At 46.2% G+C, this 20,284-nt stretch overlaps 1 protein-coding gene across 1 annotated transcript in view; it reads left to right on the top strand.

Moving 5' to 3' along the window:
* DTNB (dystrobrevin beta) overlaps window positions 1–20,284 on the top strand; it is a 220,691-nt gene that overhangs the window by 162,294 nt on the left and 38,113 nt on the right. Inside the window, exons 11-12 of the mRNA XM_040992931.1 lie at window positions 12,063–12,152; window positions 15,039–15,126. Of these exons, the coding sequence (XP_040848865.1) occupies window positions 12,063–12,152; window positions 15,039–15,126 (178 nt within the window). The remainder of the gene's footprint in view (window positions 1–12,062; window positions 12,153–15,038; window positions 15,127–20,284) is intronic.

Below are 20,284 nucleotides of genomic sequence, written 5' to 3'. Positions count from 1 at the left end.
TTCTCTAGGATTTTTATTGGGAAGAAGTTTCTTTGGCATTCCATCAGAATGGGACTCCTCCTGGTAGGGAGGAGCAACAGCAGAGTGTGCTGAACAGCTCTCAGAGCTCTACACCCCAATAACATGGCCATCCTGGAGGGTCTGCAGGGCCCTTGCTGGGTGGGTGAGTGTGTCCTCATAAGTGTCTCCCAGACAGTGCCATCTGTCCCATGAACTTGGAATACAGCCCAGGCACACGTAGGCAGGGAGCAGTGCACAGATATCTCTCCCTGACTCCTCCCTCCGTGAGGATGTGGTCCTTTGAGGAGGAGAATGCAGGCAAAAGGTGTTTACGTCTTCTGCCCTCATGCTCACCATCTTGTTTCTTTTGGCAGCAAAGAGCCAAAAGACACTTGATTTGCCCTCAGGAGTATCTCCGGTGCTCCAGGATGCCCTGTGAAAGTTCCTGCCCTGTAGATCTGAGAGCCTGGGGTGTCTGCCCACCAACTGACTGGAGTGCTGCACTTTAACAAATATGTTGGTGGCATGTGAACATGTCGACAGGAGATACTGCTGTGTGACCTTGGGATGCCGACTCAAAGCCTCAGCCATCGTCTGCCGGGAGCACGCCAGTCTAAAATAGGCTGCTGTCAGTGCCAGCCCCTGCTTTCTGCCAGCTAACGGCCTCCTGGCTGGAGTAGCTGGTTCTGTGTCCCTGGGTTTTTGTTTATTTGGGTTGGTTATGCATTTGTGCATTTGAGAGACAGAAGCAGACACTCTTGCTAGCGTACAGAACCTGGGCATCTTTGGCGCTCCTCTCTCTCCCTGCCACCCACAGAAACAGCCAGTCACTGGATCACCATGTGGTGTTTTTGTTTTTTTCATCTACAATGCATTAGAATTTACATACGAAAAAAATCACCGAATGTTTCTTTTGATACCTTTAGGCAAATATGTACAACTTTGTATGTCACTATTGACTTTTTTCCCTCTGAATCTCTCTTGAAGTCCAACCAGGTCCCAGCCATCACCCACGCTCCCCAAGAACCTCTGCCCAGGTTGTAACAAATTCTCTCCCCTGGGCTTTTTCACATTTCCTCTGCCTGGAACCTTTTTATCCACCTCTGTACCTGGTTGACAACTACTCATCCCTCAAGCTTCAATTTGATTGTCATTTTGCGGGGGAGGACTTTTCTGCTGCCCTAGATGGGTGCTAAATCTATTTGTGACATCCCCCAAAAAGCCTCATTTGCTTGTTTATTGGGATTTTTTTTTACTTTTTTTTTTTTTAATATTATTTGAAGTAGAGATCTAGCCACTGGTTCATTCCCTGAATTGCCTGCAACAGCCCTGACTGGGCCAGGCTGAAGCCAAGAGCCTAGAGTTTCATCTGGGTCTCCTATGAGGGTGACAAAAACTTGAGCCGTCTCCTGCTGCCTCCCGAGCTGTGCATTGTCAGGAAGCTGGATCGGAAGTGGAATAGCCAGGACTTGAGCCAGGCCCTGTGGAGTGGGATGTTGGTATCCCTAGCTGCACCAAATGTCTGCCCCCTAATTTTGATTTTTTATTCATATGTTTATTTATTTTATTTGAGAGAAAAGGAAAAACACAAGTCTTCCACCTGCCAGTTCACTCCCCACATGCCCACCACAGCAGGGTATGGGTCAGACTGAAGCTAAGAGCCAGAATTCAGTCCTATTTTTCTGCACGAGTGGCAGAGATTCATGTACTTGTGCCATCCACCACCTACTGCCCTTCATTCAGGGTGTGCATTAGCAAAATACTAGGAGCAGGAGCCAAGCTGCAACTCGGCCCAGGCACTTCAGCACGGGATATGGCTATCCCAAGTGGCGGCTTATGTGGTAGGCTAAATGCCCACCTTCAGACATCCTCTTGCAACTTTAGCGCTGAGAAATACTTGACTATTATTAGTATAGTTCAAGTCTGTACATGTCACAGAAATGGAACCACATTTACTTATCACCATAATTTCAGCACCAAAGATAGTATCTGATAAGTAGTAGACACCCAATAGATGTATTGAAACTGCAGTACAACTAAGCATTTGATTTTGACTGGGATCTGAAGACTCAGTCCAGGTCTCCATGCAGGTTGTAGAAATCCAACAGCTTGAGCCTTTGTGGCTTCCTTCAAGGGTCTGCATTAGCAGAAAGCCAGTGCCAGAGCCAAGCACTGAATGCAGGTACTCCAACATTAAATGAAGTGCCATCTTAACCACTAGGTCAAGTGCCCGCCACTGTTTGTTCATTAGGCCTTGACTTCATGCATTTCATTTGACCTCTGATTAGACCACAAGGACCAGTCACTGGCCATGTGTCCTTCCTGTTCATGTGCTATGTCCCTAGTCATTGCATAGGCTTTTGTCTGCCTTCAAATCCAGACCAAACTGAGGAGCTACTGAGAACCCATGTGGAGCTCAACTTAAACAACCACAAGTTTGGCAGGGACCATGCAGAGTAGCATATTACATTCCAGAATGGTCCTGTCATGTGAACACCCAAAAGTTGGTCCTGGAATAGACAGGTGAATCCTAGAACTTTCTGCCCTGTAGTATTGGTGAGAAATAGTGTACCTATCATTCTTGATTATTCACATCCATCACAGTGAATTCCTAGAGCTGCCCAAAACTTACAGGAGGACTAGAAGGCTTTAGAACCGATTTAGAATCAAAATTAATATGGCTCTGGGCATGTACAGACCCTAACGTTGACACAAGTCCAGGAACACATGATAAATGCTGGCCTACTTACATGGGTCTCAAAGCACTTCCTAGCCCCTACATGGCCCGCACAAGGATAGGGGGTTGGCAAGCCACAGTCTTCAGATGTCATGTGTAAATCAAGTTTTATTGGAATACAGCCATGTCCATTTACTTACATATTATCTATGGCTACATTCCTATGCTGACAGATTGGACAGTGGCAATAGAAATCCTACGTCCTGCAATATCTAAAATATTTACTCTGTGGGCCCGGCGGCATGGCCTAGTGGCTAAAGTCCTCACCTTGAACGGGCCAGAATCCCATATGGGCACCAGTTCTAATCCTGGCAGCCCTACTTCCCTTCCAGCTCCCTGCTTGTAGCCTGGGAAAGTAGTCGAGGACAGCCCAAAGCCTTGGGACCCTGCACCCATGTGGGAGACCCGGAAGAAGTTTCTGGATCCTGGCTTCGGATCGGCATAGCATCGGCTGTTGTGCTCACTTGGGAAGTGAATCATCGGACGAAAGATCTTCCTCTCTGTTTCTCCTCCTCTCTGTATATCTGACTTTCCAATAAAATAAATAAATCTTTAAAAAAATAAATAATAAATAAAATAAAATATTTACTCTCTGATCCTTTGAGAAAAGTTAGCATTTCATTTCTTCATGGATTTAGAACAAGGATGTCAGACAGATGAGATGTAACTGTATTTATTAGGCTCCTAGAATTCCACAGCCAATAGAAGGACTTTAGAAAGCAGCGTGTTGTGGCTCAGTTTCTGGATTCAGCATAGAAAAATAATGAAATGTGATTACACCAGTAATAAGAGGCCTTTATGTCTGTTTGGTTAGTGGTTTTCCCCTATGGTGATTAAGGTAGAAGTGAAGGTACAAATCTTGGCTCTTCTGGAATTCAGAAAACAGGTGTCAAGATGCATCTTTATTGCTTGCTGTACTTGAATGTGCACAAGGAGACCAGTGTGGCCATTCGAGTTCTCAAGAAATGTGAAGCACAGTGGTTCCCCTTAGCGGGAGAGCAGGTGGTGGTTAGTAACTGGGAGGACACCGCCACCAAGGAAGGCGAGTTAGTAAGTAATCATCCTAGCAAAGCCCAGTCAGCCTGGTGACACTTCCAGCCTTCATCAGAGGCCTCCTTAGATGTCTGTCTCTGGAACAGTGATATCAGAATGAGGTTATGGGAGTTGAAGTGAAGGAGTTGGAACACACGTTACTGTCTTTACATTCTGTCTAACATAACTTTGTGATAACTTCCGAAGTCTATGTTTGCACTTAATGTTAAAAGTGTAATAGTGGAGGTTCAATGAGAAAAATCTCACTCAGCTCTGTCAAATCAAGGACAGAAACAAGATTCACTTGAAACTCCTCTCCCCAACTCCCAACCCCACGATAGTGTTTTCCCAATTGCAGGTCAGCTCCCCACTTCTTCTAACAGTAGGAGACTAAATGTGCCTGTGTGTCTGTAGGGCCTACCTGAGGGATGCGTGCAGGAGCTGTCAGGCCCTCTGCTGCCAGCACGTGTTATCTATTCCCATCATTCACCATGGTCAACTCTGTTTCCCTGGGAGAGAACACCTGTGTTAGGGAAAGATCCTGTGCCCAAGGTCAGACAGGCCTGGGACCAGGGGCTGGCTTGGTCACTCACTTGACATGTGAGCTTTTCACAGCTGCCATGTGGAGAGTGACATATGGAGTGTGTCTGAGACATGATTGCTTAATCAGACAAAACTTCCCAAGTGCCTAGCATGGGCCATTTTAGGCCATGGTGATTTGGCTGTGCAGACAAGGCCCTGCTCTCATGGAGCTCCCAGTCTTGGGGAGACATCAGGCAGCAGATAATGCTGTGAGAAAGGGTCACGAAAGCCGCCATGCAGAAGGACACAGTGAACCAGGAGAGAGCCTCAGACCTTAGGTAGGATGGCCAGGGAAGGACCCTGACAATGTAACACTGTTAAGAACCTGAACAAGGAAGGAGAGAGCTGACAGCATCTGAGGAAAAGAAGGTTCCAGACTAAAAGATTAGGAAGCACAAAGGTTCCAAAGTAGAAATGAATCTGGTCTGTCCCTGGATTTAAAAAAAAGAAGAAGCAATTCAATATGTCAGAATAGCTTTAGATTGAGAGCAAAATTGCAAAAATGGTGCAGCCAGTTCCCTTGCCCCTCTGCTTCCTCTAACACACAGGGCGAGTGACAGCCTGGCACTTTGCTGTTCACTGAACTCCAGGTGTCAGTCTGCCAGTGTCTTCTGAATTGCCACATCTCACTGAATTGTTCCGTCTCTCCATCTCCTCTGGCCCGGGCTGTTTCCTGGGTGATTATGACCTTGTTTGGTGGTGATTATGACCTGGTCAAGTGTTGGGTAGCTTGGCATTTGTGGTTTTCTCAGGATCTTCCCAAGGTTAGGAACTCTGGATCAGAGTGGCGCAGAGGGGAAATAGTGGTGTGTCTGAGGCTTACCTCTCTTCCCTGCTGGGTCCTATGAGAATCACCAGGCACAGTCCTCGCTCCATGCTGGGGCTGAAGCTCCTCACCTTGGGTTGGAGCACCTGCAGGCCTTGTTTCCTGTAGTGGATGTGAGTTAGAACTCATGGGCATTGACATTCTACACTGCGTTATAGCCTAGCGCTGCTTTATTCTGTTGCTGAAATCATTCCAACTCTGGCTATTGGTTGTTCTCCCAGGTTAAGTCCTCTGTGTCTTCAGCGTCTTGCAATTTGAGCCCCTTTCTGACTTTCTGGCATCCCAGTTGGCTCTAGGTTCCTGTAATATATCCTCCCACCCCAGCCTCAGAACAAGGTATTTCCCTCATGAACCTGGGCTCCTTTTCTTGGAGAAGGCTGTTGGAACTGGCTGAATAAAAATGTGTCTCTAAGTATTTCTCCATCCCTGTGTCTCTAGCTCAACACCACGTGCTTTCCTCTGGCTGCTCCCCAGCCCACTGTGACTGCCCGCTCTCACACTGCGGGACCCGATCAGTTCTCCACCATCCCACCTCCACTCACATTCATTCTGCCCCAGCAGCATGTATAGAGCTTTCAGAATTATTAGTCAGGGCCCCAGTTTATTTTCAAGCAATTCTCTGGAGATATGTACAAGAAAAATCCATCCATTTCAGGGGGTTCAAGTCAGTGTGTTTTTATTCTATGCAGTTGTGTGACCATGTAGTTAAAGTGACCACAGTCAATTTTAAATTTTTTCATGTTGATTATGTGTAGTGTGGGGAATCAACAGTAGAGGGCCAGAAAGGAAGAATTGTGTCCCGACCTGTGGCTGGTGGAGCAGTGGGTGAGCAGTATGGCACGAAATCCCTCTCTGGCAGCGGAGGCGGGAGCAGAACCGAGGCAGCAGAAATGCAAGGCATCTGGACAAATGAGGCCACATTGCTGGCTCGATGGCTGGGTGGCTAGTGATGCTGTTTATTTGAACTGGTGTACCTGGAGAATAGCAGGCAAGGAAGCAGGATGGGTCTGAGATGCTGGGAGGTGCTGGGTCGACCAAGGAGGTGCTGGCTCAGCCATGAAACATCTGGTTCCAGAGCTAGGGCCAAGGTCTGGGCTAGAGATGTAAAAGGCAAGGTTTACAGAATCCCTTGATTGTGAGATTGTTCAAAGAGGAAAGAGAACTTGTGGGAAGGCATCCGGCTGGTTATGTGCTGACCATGATGACTGCTCTCTGCCTGCCAGGTGCTTGAGGACGCTACGTTAGCCCTCCAAACGTGCCATAAAGCGAATCACTCACGGGGTGGATTCTGTAGTGTAATTGTATAGATGAGTGCTCCAAGTCCACACTGCTGGTGAGTTTCAGAGGCTAGACCAGAGCCCAAAGCCATACTCTCAACTGCTGAGTTCTGCAGCCTCCTACCTGATACCTCGTTGTCACTGCTGACCTCAGGCTGCCGCAGGCGCCCCGGCCCTGAGCCTGTCGTGCTGCTTTTGCTTTTTTTTTTTTGTGAAGTTTCAATCGTTTTTTTCTTTTTCTCTTTAAAATTTGTCTTACGGTACAGTTCCATAGGCTCTGGAATTTCTTCCTTCCCCCTCCCTAAACTTGCCCCCAACACATACCGATTCCTCTATATTGTTACAATAGTATAGCCCTTCAAAAACAGTCATAAGTTGGGCCCGGCGCAATGGCCTAGTGGCTAAAGTTCTCACCTTGAACACACCAGGATCCCATATGAGTGCTGGTTCTAATCCTGGCAGCTCCTCCTCCCATCCAGCTTCCTGCTTGTGGCCTGGGAAGGCCCAAAGCCTTGGGATCTTGCACCTGCATGGGAGACCTGGAGGAAGTTCCTGGCTCCTTGCTTCAGATCAACGCAGCTTCAGTTGCTGCAGCCACTTGGGGAGTGAATCATCGGATGGAGGATCTTCCTCTCTGTCTCTCCTCCTCTCTGTATATCTGACTTTCCAAGAAAAATAAATAAATCTTAAAAAAAAATTAAGAGTATCCTGATATTGTAGCTATAGAGAATGCTTATCTATAAATTCCAGCATTCTGGTATCAAGATATATTTGACAGTTTAATGAGGAGTTCATCTTTGATTTGGAAATAGAAACGCATACTGCATTGTAGCTTCATATGATAGTCTCCATTATACTGTTCCTCTAGGCAAGTGTATGTATATACATCTATTGATCTTATATTTTGCAAGAAGGTTGCCTTATATATATCGGAGAGAACATACAATATTTGTTCTTTTGAGATTGGCTTATTTCACTGACCATAATGGTTTGTAACTGGGATCACTTTGTTACAAATGATAAGATTTCATTCATTTTCATTGCTGAGAAGTATTCCATAGAGTAGAATTACCACAGTTTCTTTATCCCCTCTTCTTTCAATGGGCATATGAGTTGTTTCCATGTCTTTGTGCTGCTGCAACTATAGGAGTACGGGTCATCTTTTCATATGAGGATTTCATTTCTTTGTATATATTCCCAGAAGTGGCATAGCTGAATCATTCGACAGATCTCTTAGCACTCTCCATCCCGACTTCCATAGTGCTTGCACACTCCCACCATCAGTGAAGGAGGGTACCTCTCTCCCCACATCCACACCGTAGGTATTGTTAGTCAAGTTTTGAATGTAGACCAGTCTCGGTGGAATTAGGTGGAACTTCAGTGTGGTTTACATTTGTATTTCCCTGATAGCTAGGGAGCATATTTTTTCATCCATTAGCCATTTGAATTTGTTCTTTTGAAAAATGTCTGTTCATTTCCTTCGCCCATGTCTTCACAGGGTTGTTTTGCTGTGGTTTAGTTTCTTGTGCCACTTCTGACCTGGTCCCTCTGATGCCTGCGCTCCGGCCCTGCTCCCCTTGGCCCCGCCCCCACAGTGAGCCTCTCATTGTTCCACTAGGACCACAACACCCATGGAGAGAGCTCTCTCCCATCCTGACCCTCTAGAGACCCACAGACCTGTTTCAAGTGCCGATTCGTAGGCTCTGCTCCCAGAGTGATCCAGCACAATCCCAGGGCTTCTGGTGGCAGAGGTCCTGTGGGGAACTAGCATTTCTAGGAACGTCCCTTTTGATCTCACCGCCACCCCATGAGGACACCTCTGGTGTAGCTTGGGTCCTCCTTGCCATGGAATTAGGGCAGGGGATGCTTCGATGGGAGGAGCACAGCCTGGAACTGCCCGGACAGGGTGTAGGTGGGTTTCTGTCACGTGCCTTCCTCTCCAGCTGTGTGGCCCCTGCCCCTGGCCTCTACTCTGATTGACCCTGCCAACTGGATACAGTTCTGTTCTGTCCCCTCAGAGGCCCATGCCCCTCTCATCCTACCATTGAATGCAGTTGGCATTTCTCTGTGCCATCGTCTCCTCCTACCAGCCATGTCAGCTCCCTCCAGCAGCCCCTGTGCCGGGGTGTGGCTCTGCGGCATTCTGCCTGGATGGAGGGTGATGCCTGCATGGTCTCCAATGTCCCATTCCCAACAGGTGCCATCAGAACTGTTATGTATTTTAAGTGTGAATGTCATCATCCTTCGTAGGTTGAATTGATATGACATCTCAGAGCAGCGGATTCTGTTTTTTTTAGGAAAATATTTTGAGTTGTAAGCTCTTGACCTCACTTTCAAAACACGAATGTCTGAAACAAAACCTATGTGTAAGTTACAAACGGATGTATTGTGACTGTCTAGACACACAGTATATAGAGAATGCTTTTCTGTTTTATCAAAAGCTAGGAATTAAAATCTGAGAAAACAGGTGTAACTTTGAAAGTAAGTATAACAATGTAACATCCCACATACTGCAAAAAATTCATCAGGAAATGAATGGACACTTAACTTTCTAATCTGCCACAGGCAGCAGCTAATAGTGCTTTTCATTTTGGTTTCAATGAGTATCTGGCAGACCGTGCTAGTTTTGAGTAGCAGTCTTCCTGTAAGTTCATCGAGTTTAGTCATCTTTTGCATCTTGAAAAAAAAAAGCAATTACAAAAATAGTTCCCTAAGCTGCTCCTCCCCACCTGCACAGCCACATGTGTCTCCCAGACTGTGGCCACCTCTTCTGTTCAGCAGGTCCCTGCAGGGCACTCACTCAGGAGGCAGGTCACCGACCCTCCTGTCTGTCTCGGGGACCACCGTTTTACCTCCTTCTCCCCTGAATCTGATCCATCACCTTTAAATCTGCATCTGGTTTTCCTCTTCTGAAAAGAAAATTCTTTGAAACCCTCTCTTGGTCTCAGTTCCCCCTCTAGCTGCGCCTACTGATCTCTCTCTTTCTCTGCCATTTTACAGAATCTTCTCGAAGGAGTTGTCTCTCATAGGCGCCTCCCATTCCTGTCGTGCCATTCCCTTTGGTCAGACTGGGGCCTCCCAGTACTCTGCCAAAATCATTCCTGACTTGCACAGTGCTACACCCACTGGCTAGTTGTCTTAAGATCAAGGTCAGCCGGCCTTTGGCATACAAGGTTTATCCTTTTTCTCTGACATCATTTTGTACTTGGCTCCGGGTACTGTGCTGTCCTGGTTTTCCTCCTGTCCCCCGTGGTCTTCTGTGCTCGCTTTTCTGTATCTGTCATCACCCACTGCCTCCACCCTCATGACTTTTGCCACTGGCTGCATACTGCTGACCTCCACGTGTGTTTGACTGACCCACCCAGACCTTTTGCCTGAGCTCAAACTCCACAGTATCCTAGCCTCATAATCTGCACCTCGCATGGATATTTGATAGTTACCACACAACCAGCATGTTCCACACCGAGTCCTCTGTCTTCCCCCACTGAACCTGCTGCTCCTATACTCCTCCTCAACACAGGCAGTGGCAGCTCCATTTTCCCAGTAGCTCAGTCAAAACCTGGATTCCTGTCATGCCCTTGCACCCAGCCAAGCTCTACCCAAGAACTTGGCTGAACTCATAAGATCCTGCTGTGTCTCTGCATTCTATTGCTAAGACTGTTTTCCTACACTCTTGTCTCTCACATGAATTATTATCATCATTTTTTCTAATTGGTTGCTTCTCCCCCTATTTGGAACTTTACTTTCCATTAAGCAAATAATTCTACTGAAAGGTAAATCTTACCACCTCTCACCTGCTTTGAAAAGCCTGTAACTGTTATATCAGTGTAAAAGCTGACACTCTAACAAGGCCTTCAAGGTTGCCGAGCAGTACTTCTCTCCATCCATCACGAAGAAGCAGTTTTGTTTTCATTTCCAGTTTGGAGTGGATCTTTTCTAAAAAATATGACCCCAAATATGTATTACTTGCAGCCAACATTGTGTCACAATAAGTTAAGCCACCACGACTTTGGCATGTCATATCCATGTGCTGGTTCAAGTCCCAGCCAGTCCACTTCTCATGTGTCTGGAAAAGCAGCAGAAGAGACAAGTATTTGGGCCCCTGCCACCCATGTAGGAGACTCAGATGGAGTTCCTGGCCCTTAGCTCAGGCCAGTCCCGACTGTTAACAGACATTTGGGGAGGGAATCAGTGAATGGAAGATTTCTTTCTTTCTCTCTTTCCCTCCCTCTCTCTTTCCTTCCGTCTATCTCTTTCTCTTCCTCTCTCTCTCTCTCTGTCTCTTTCTGCTTTTCAAGTAAATAAAATCAATTTTTGTAAAAACTGAGTTACTGCGGAGAACACTTCCACTGTGACTGTGGTGAAATAGCAGCTGGCCATCTCACTACAAATGACTGGAAAACTAGTCTGGGTATAACCCAGTTTCTTCACGGGAAGGGAAGCCAGTGAGCAGAGCCCTGGGATTGCTCTGGCTTCCTGCCTGGGGAGATCGGCCCAAATTTCAGCACAAGACCAAAGCAGAAAAGGGCAGGCTGGCTGAGATTTGAGATGGACATCGAAGTTTGAGGAGGCTGCCACTTGGCTGGCTGAGTGCAGGAGGAGGAAGCTGTGGACATCCATGTGAGCACCTCCTGGAGCCTTCTGCTGAAATTAGGCTGGGTTTGCACAGAATGAACTCCAGCTGTTCCACTTCCCACCCAGCTCCCTGCTTGTGGCCTGGAAAAGTAGTAGAGGATGGCCCAAGGCCTTGGGACACTGCTCTCATGTGGAAGACCTGGAAGAAGCTCCTGACTCCTGGTTTCAGGTCAGCTCAGCTCTGGCCATTGCAGCCACTTTGAGGTGAACCAGTGGATGGGTAATTAATTCTATCACTGCTTCTCTCTGTATATCTGCCTTTCCAATAAAAAAATTCTAAAAATCTTCAAAAAATAATCTCAGTTATAAAGAAAGCAGAAAGTTTGTGGAAAATAGAAATAAAAGATAAGTTTAGGAGAAAAACCATGTCTGGTTTTTTTTCTTCACATTCATGTTCCATAAACTTCTGAGGCACCCGCGTATCATGTTGTGTTACAGATCAGTATGATAATATGATGTTAATGAGTTGATTTGGCTCAAGTACCAGTTTAACAGAAGAAAACAAACTGAAGGTAAAGGCAGCATTTGTATGGAAATGTATTGAGCAGGTAACTTGTGGTATCACTGATATTTCCAGAATGTAAACAAAAATGGTAAAAGCATGATGTTAGGGGATCATTTAGGAATATTAAATGCCTCAAGTGTGACACCAGACAGCATCTCCTAAAACACACATATCCTCCTCAAAACTGGAAGCCTGAAGGAAGCGGGTGCCAAGGTTCCCTGGGGGCCCTCCCAGGAAGTCCTTCCCCACCCAGGGCTGGGGCGTCAGCCAGCGCCGTGCCTAATCACAGCATCCTTGGGCCGTCGGACTTCCATGCTCTCCATTCCCCATCATGCACTGCAGTTTTGTATTATTTTTCTTATCATGACTTATTATTTTCCTTTTTGTTTGCCCATTTTAACCCATGTTCATTTCTCCCTCTGTGTGTGTTCGTGTCACGCTTGCTGTCTCTGCCTCCATTGTTCCCAGGTTACAGTATAGCCAGGATGCCCCCAGCCCCTTGGCCGATGAGCACGCACTGATAGCCTCCTATGTGGCCCGTCTGCAGCATTGTGCACGGTCAGTGGTAGAACTGAGCAGCAGACAGGACCAGGGGGTGACCGTGGATGGGGGCGAGTGGGGGGCAGGGTGGTTCTAGTTCCTGGCTGGAGAAAGCTCTGCATGCGGGGATCATCTTGAGTAGGGACCAGTTGTGTTCACAGAGTCAGACAATGGCCACAGCGAGAAGGGGACTGGCCATGCCCAGTTACTTCTCTCCACATGGACTCGGAGCTTCCTGGGAAGTGGGGTTGACTCCCTGGTTTTAGATCACTGTTGCAGAGGGTGGAAACCTCTGCCCCAAAGGCTGCATTCCCAGAGGTGCCTGAGGCGTACTCTCCCATTCATTTTTATCTAAATAGTGGAACTTTCCCATGGACTTTCAGCATTTAGGACTGGCCAGCCCCCAGGTACTCTGTCTAATCCATGATACTGAATGGTATGCCCCTGTTAGATGTGTACTAGCTTTTCATCTCTCCTTGCTGCTGCTTTTAGGCCTGTGATTCCCAGCAGTAGTATTGGGAATCCCACAATCATATTATAAGGGGTTTCTAGTATGAGAATCATTGTGTCAATTATAATGGTCCTACCTACCTAATGTATTGAAAATTGTGATCATGCATCACTATTAATATGGAACTGACTGATCCCTCAGTGGGCTGCAATGGAAAAATGCTTGATAACATGCTAACTAAAAAAATCTTTTTTGGGGGAAAAAACTGGTTAATAAATAGCAAAGTGTTGTTACCTACAGTTTGCCAAATGCCTCTGGCCCACTCTGAAAGGAGGTTGACAGATCAAGTTTAAGTGACCCAAGGTCTTCCCTCCTGCGCTGTGTCACAGCAACACGGACTCATGATGCCCAGCAACTTGTAACCCTGCCCGGAGATCCTGGCTCTTAGAAAAACTGCAACATATAGACTACATGTGTAGCAGAGGCTAGAGCCTAGCATTTTGATCTGAGTTTTTGCCCACTGCATGCCAGGGCTCCCTGGGAAGGTCACCTGCTCTGCCCTCACCGCCATTCCCCTTGATAAAAGAAGAATAAATTAGTAATCAGTGAGGAGATCCACTGTGAGAAGGACTGTTTTAATGTTCCTCTTCATTTTGCCATTTCTCATTGTTTTTCTAGTATCATTAATAGCATTGCCATTCTTGGGCGCCTAATTAGCTCCGACACCTCAGAGAAACTGTCTTCCCAAGTGTGTCTGATCAGCTTGCCCCATGAAAGGGGAGGAGGGACCCCATGCTTAACATAAAGGGTGTCCTGTTGTCCAGCACTTGAGTTCTGTGCTCTGTCCTGGTCTCTTGGTTTCTAGGACCAGACCTCAGGACAGCTTACTGATTTCCCAGTAAAGGCACCTGCCCAGGGGAATGAGAAGTTGTTATAGGAAAAAAGGCTTGGACAGCTGCCTTGCGTGTCAGCCAGCGCAGGGTCTCTGATGGGCTTGGCCAGCATCCCTAGGTCTCATAGTCAAGGAGCTAGACCCCTCTGAGCAAGCCTTTGTGGCCACAGGCCCCATGAGAGCCCCAGCAGTGGGTGAGTACTGTCGCCACCTCAGTGTTGGCCCAAGGGACTGAGTGTGTAACTTCCTCGAAGAAGTCAGAAATTTCCTGGCTAATTTTGAAAATGAAAGTTCACCCAGAGAATCAAGAACTTCTCTAACTGCCCTCAAGTAATTTCATTAACCTTAAAACCTCTCACCAACACAAGATTTTAGTTTCTGATTAGAAAGCATAGCCAATGAACACAGCCATGTCATCCACAGTGATGTGTGTAGGACAAACAGGATCAGGCTTCCTAAGCACATGAGATGTGATAGAGAAAAAAAATGTTTTTTTAAATACTTTTAATTTATTTGAGAGATAGGAAGAGGAAGGCAAACTGATACACAGGAGAATTTCCATATGCTGGCTCACTCCCCAGGTGCCCACAGTGGCTGGCATTGAAATGGGCCAAAGCCAGGAATCAGGAATTCATTCAGAGCCTTCCTTGTGCGTGGCAAGAGCCACCATCACTGCCTCCCAGGGTCTGCATGAGCAGGAAGTTGGAGTCAGGAGCAAGAACCAGACATGAAAACCAAGCACTGCATGCTGGAGTCCTGTCTGCTAGATCAGATGCCTGCCCCTTCTAGCAATTCTAAAAAGAATTCTATGGCCACGGTCCCTTCAAATCAGGAACTATCCTGGCATGGGTAAATGACAGTCGATGTAAAATATTAAAGACGCCAGCTATTTCATAAATAGTCCCAAAAACCCCATATACACAGAACTACCACTGTAGACCTCTTCTCTCACCCATGATCTCATATTGTCCTGTCTTTATTTTTCTAGAGTGTTGATATTCTTGATAAAAGAAATTAATTAAGCCAGCTTCCTGTGACATGAAGCTCTACTTGTAGGAGCACAGTAAAAGCAGAGGAAGTGGCACTAAAGGGAATGTTTTGTCCCGTGGAATGCTCTCCAACTTCATGTTGGGCCTGGTCTGGTTGGAGTACCCTGCTCTTGCCCAGCCATTGTCTGGCTTACTTCTTAGCCCTTTGTTTTCATGCTTTAGTTGACTCTGGGTGTTTTTTAATGTAAGATTTAGATCTAAAACACCTTGCTGTTGTTTTTTTTTTTTTTTAATTTGGGTAGCATTTCCTATCTCAGCCTCTCTGGGTATCCCAGCTTAGGAAAGAGGTGCCCCGTCTGGTTGTGTGGGAGTGGCGGGGGCAGGGTGTTGCCAACCAGGAGAACCCCAAGGTCTTGCCATCTCTCCTGGGCTCTTTTGATATTAGATCATTTTTAGCATCTATGCATTTCTTTTATTAGCATTTTAAAAAAATTTATTTACAAGAGTTTCTCCTAAAAACAAGAGTAGAAGATGTTTAATAGACACCTATTCAATTTCTGTCTCTCTGGCAGTGTCCTGGACAGTCCTAGCCGACTGGATGAGGAGCACCGGCTTATAGCTCGCTATGCTGCCCGGCTGGCCGCAGAAGCAGGAAATGTGGTGAGTAGATCAAGGATCCCTGCGAGCGGCAGAGAGCAGGACTACCTCGGTGTGCAAGCCGAGGGGGAATCATTAACGCGAACCTCAAGGGCATAGCGACCTAAAGGATCGAAAGAAGAAATCTTTGCAATTAATACACTGCTAGCAATATTAAACAAGAAAAGAGGAGAGAAAATTACAGATCACCAGCATCAGGAAGGAGATACAGGACAATGCTATAAATCCCCCTGCCGATGATAAAGAATGATGCAGATTATGAGGAATATTATGCACAATGTTTTCCCAGTAGATTTGATAACCTACGTGAAACGGATTTTTTTTTAAGATTTATTTATTTATTGGAAAGTCAGATATACAGAGAGGAGAGACAGAGAGGAAGATCTTCCGTCCGATGTTTCACTCCCCAAGTGAGCCCAACAGCCAGTACTTGTGTCAACCCAAAGCTGGGAACCAGGAGCTTCTTCCGGGTCTCCCACGGGTACAGGGTCCCAAAGCATTGGGCCATCCTCAACTGCTTTCCCAGGCCAGAAGCAGGGAGCTGGATGGGAAGTGAAGCTGCCGGGATTAGAACCGGTGCCCATATGGGATCCCGGGGCATTCAAGGCGAGGACTTTAGCCGTGAGGCCACGCTGCCGGGCCCAAAACGGATTCTTGAAAGACACAAATTAAAACAAAGCTGACAGAAGAGTAAGTAGAAAATCAAATAGTCATATGCCTATAAAAGAAATTGAATTTACAGTTGGCCTCCCACAAAGTCAATGTCAAGAAAGATGGTTTAGCTGTTAGATATTATCATTCTCTAAGAAGTAATAATATTAACCAGCTTTGACACTTTCAAAAAATAAAAGAGGACGAATGTTTTCCAACTCATTCTGTCAGGTCACTATAACAAGACTACTACAAAAAAAATTGCTGGCTAAATCCTCTTGTAAGCATAGATGCAAAAATGTTTAATGACAGATTGAGTGAATTGAGTCCCACAGTGCATGAAGGATCCTACTCCCTAATCAGGTGAGATTATCTCAGGAATGCAAATGCATGGAACACATAAAAATGGAACACTGTAATTTATCCTATCAACAATAGACAGGAGAAAATGATCATTTCAGAAGATTCATAAAAAAAGCATTTGACAAACAGAACATCCACATATGAAATAACTTTCCCACATACTAGGAATAGGGAGAAGCTTCCTCACCCTGTGAAGGGCAGGAACCTGGAGCCAATGTCACACTTGAGGATTTCCCCATCACACCGGGGAAGGCATCTGCTTGTACCACCTCTGTTCAGAACTGTGGTGGAGGACTCAGCCAGTGCGACATGACATGAAAAGGTAATAAATCCCGGAAAGGTTAAAATATAAATGGTCTTTCAAAATGAAAAGATTGGATATAGAAAGTCATAAGGAGTCTACAAAAACATTGCTATTCTAAGTAAATATATAACAGTACTGAAAGATGTAAAGTTTGTAAATTTATAAAACTGACATTTCTAACTGCTAACAACACACGATTAGAAAATGAAATGAGGAAAAATTTTGTTTACGATAGCATTCAAAATAAATACTGGGTTGGGCACTGTGGAATATAGCAGGTTGGGCTGCCATATGGGACATCTCGTCCTGTGACAGACTGTCTGATCCCAGCTTCTGCACACTTGTAATCCAGCTCCCTTCGGATGCTTGGGGTACTAGTGGCAGCCCACGCACTTGGGTCCCTGCCGCCCATATGGGAGACTCAGGTGCAGTTTCTGGCATCTGATTTTTCCTAGTCTAGCCCCAGCTGTTTCAGGCTTTTAGGGAGTTAGGCACCTGAGTGAAGGATCTCAATTTCCCTGTATGTCTCTTCTAGTCAGTCACTCTGCTCTTCTAATAAATAAATTGTAAATATATACATATTAAATATTTGTGGATATAGTTCATGAAAAATGTTGAAGATGAATACAGTGAAACAGTGATAAGGTAAATTAACAAATAAATGGAGAAAAAGATGCCAAAATTATGGGTTAAAAAAGTCTGCGTTGTTAAGGTAACCTATTTCCCCAAGCTGAATAGACTCATTACTAAAATTCCCACAGGCTTTCTTTTGTAGAAATTGACAAACTAATTCTTAGACATCCAATCGAACTGTAACAGTCTTAAAAGGAAAAGCAAAGTTGGTGGACTTAACCCTACCTGACACCAACTTGCCAGAAAATCAAATAGATAAGGTATTAATGATCCCAGTGCGTACAAGGCGAGGACTTTAGCTGCTAGGCTACCATGCCAGGCTCAAGGTGTATTTAATGCTATCACGTAACCTCATTGCCTCCACCTGATATTTTTTACAAGTTTTAAGTGAAAGCTCCACAACCTCGGTGCCTGAAGCAGAAGCAGTACACCTTCCCCCACACGAGCTAGGTCTTCCCTCCCACAGCAGGCACATAGCTGATGCCCCCTCTCTAATTCCTGTGCAAATGGCCATTGTTGGGGCCAAGTACTGATACAATCCCTTTCATCCCGGGGTTGGCTTTACACAGAGCAGTTATCTTGTAGATAGCAGGCCCCTCAGAAAAAGTTCATAACCAGATTTCTGTTCAAGAGAGGACGCCTAAGCTAATCACATGCTGATACAAATGCTTTGCCTAAGCGGGGTGTAGTGCTCACAAGAATGTGTTTGTCACCTGCCAGATAAGCTGTGCATTGATTTTTTCCCAAAGACCTGCTTCCACCAGGGGAACCCCAGGGACCCTCTTAAAGGCAGCCCTTGATGGAAGCAGACCTGCTCACCTCCCTTTGACGGAAACCAAAGCAGTGCCCAGTGTGGTAGATCCAGGCAGGAATTGCAGAGTCTTGGACATCTCACCACAGTCAGCACCACCATAAATTGTCATGTTTACTGTAAAGCAGTTTGATACAAAGAAAACAGGAAATTCAGCACAACCGGCTTGGAAGAAAGCTAAGGGACATGTCGCACAGCCCCACACTCTCACAGCATTCCTTTCTCTGGGGTCAGCTCCAGGTAGCTCGTGCAGTAGTGAAATGGGGCCCACTCTGTGAAGCCTTCGTTCTCGAGCATCAGAGTATCAGGGTCCTCTGGTCGCTGACTTGTCCTGCTTCTCATCCCCGTGACCTTGTGATTCTTCCATTCAGTCTCACAGTGGCACTTGCTGTTCGATTTTTGGTTTTTGATGATTACTGACTTGCAACTGATCCCTCCCCTTCTGTGTCCCAAGTTCATCGAGCCTCTGCTTCTGTGGTGTTTGAGACAACTCTCCCCAAGGGCTTACCCTGCCCAATTGCTGTAACCCAACTGAGTTAGACCAGGTAGCCACCATTTTCGGAGCCTCTGTCTCCAGAGCCGAGGGCTAGATGGCTTAGCAATAGCATCTCTAGTTCTAGCAATCTCAGAAGACAGGTACGAGTGTTACTGATTTTATAAATGAGGACAATGAGGCACAGACAGGTTTAATCACATTGCCCGAGGTTCCCCAGCTGGACCTGAGATGCAACTACAGGTTCTTGCGACTTCCTGTAGGAATATACCTTAAAAAATAAAAATATTTATTTGTTTATTTGAAAGAGTTAAAGAGAGAAACAAAGCAGAGAAATCTTCCATCCGCTGGTTTACTCCTGAAATTGCTACAAGGGCTGCAGCAGGGCTTCAGATGGGAATCCTTGAGTTTGTTCCAGGTTTCCCACATGAATACAGGGGCCCGAGCACTTGAAGCATCTTCTGCTACCTTGCCAGGTGCATTAGTAGGAGCTGGAAGGAAGTGAAGCAGCTGGGACACAAACTGGCCACCCACGTGGGATGACTACACCGCAGACTACAGCTTTACTGTGCTACATCGCAGAGCCAGCATCAGGAATGTGCTATCTTTAAAGCACTCATTTGAGAGCATTCTCCATATTTATAGTCATATCTATTTATAACATAGTCTTAGCATTTGGTGCTAAGTAAATTGGTTTTGGTTAAACGTGTCATGAATGTTTACAATCCCCCAGCTTGGTCTGTTTTCACAGGGAATTCAGACCACTTGGAGCAAAGCCTCCACTGGTAGCTCTGCACATTGAAATCACCTGAGCAGACTACAGATGCCTGAGCCCACTCTTCAACAACGATTTGCCTGGCCTTGAACGCTGGGCTTTTTACAGCCTCCAGCTGGTTGCAGTGTGGCTAGGGCTGCTCGCCGTAGACCACGAGCAGTGTTTTCCGAGCTGGAGCCAAGGTACGATCACAGAGAGTTCGCTGTGGCGCACTGGCTTCAGACAGAGAGAGCACAAGCCATGGTATTAGTTTCCTGTTAGTCCATTGAGTACGTGTGTCCTGATAAAGCACCTTAAATCTCTTTCAAGACATGTTTTGCTCTGTATCAATTCACCCTGAGCTAGAATAGAGTAAAAATTGTTGATGCTTTAGTCAAACTTTCCAAATGAAACCTAGAGCTTGGCACTGGAAGTTAAGTTGCCGCTGAACAACACCCATAACCCCTATCAGAGTGTCAGTTCAAGTCCTGGCTGCTCCACTTTCGGCCCAGCACCCTGCTCATACACCTGGGACAGCAGCAGAGCATGGCCAAGTACCTGTACCCTGCCTGCCACACACGTAGGAGACCCAGACACAATGCCGGGCTGCTGGCCTGGTCTAAGTCCACCTTACATTTTCAGTGCTTTACCGTAACAGGAACTTAAAAACTCTTGCAGTGGGAGAGTACTAGTTCCTCACCATAACATCTCCCGATCTGTAAAGGTATCTCAACTTCAACCAATCCAGGGGCAGGTTACTGTAAAAGCTCTTCCCTGTTGAGTCTCCAACTCATTGAATACGATTTTTCATAGAAATAGCAACTGTTTTTTCATCCTCATATTTCATCTAGCGTAAAGTTTGATTAAATTATACAACAGCAGATGCCTTTAGGAACAAATAATAGGAACAGAAGTATGTGGGGCACACCAGAGTGTGGGCTACTAACCATGACTTGGGGACATCAATGGAGAGAACGCAGAGTGTTTAGCACAGCTGCTGTTTGCCAAGTAAAGGCCAGTTACAAAGCCTTCACCTGTTTCCTGGCCCTCATCTGCTGCAGGTAAGAGCCAGGGATGCACTTAAGTGAGTCAGTGTCAGCGAGGACATGGGCATGGTGTCCTGCCTGCAGTCCCCTCAAGACCAGGCGCCCT

The sequence above is a fragment of the Ochotona curzoniae genome, unplaced genomic scaffold (genome assembly GCF_017591425.1).
Source record: "Ochotona curzoniae isolate NIBS_2020 unplaced genomic scaffold, NIBS_Ocur_1.0 contig_883, whole genome shotgun sequence".
NCBI classification, from domain to species: Eukaryota; Metazoa; Chordata; class Mammalia; order Lagomorpha; family Ochotonidae; genus Ochotona; species Ochotona curzoniae.
The sequence above is the reverse complement of the archived record's forward strand: the minus strand, read 5'-3'. Positions and strand labels throughout refer to the sequence as shown.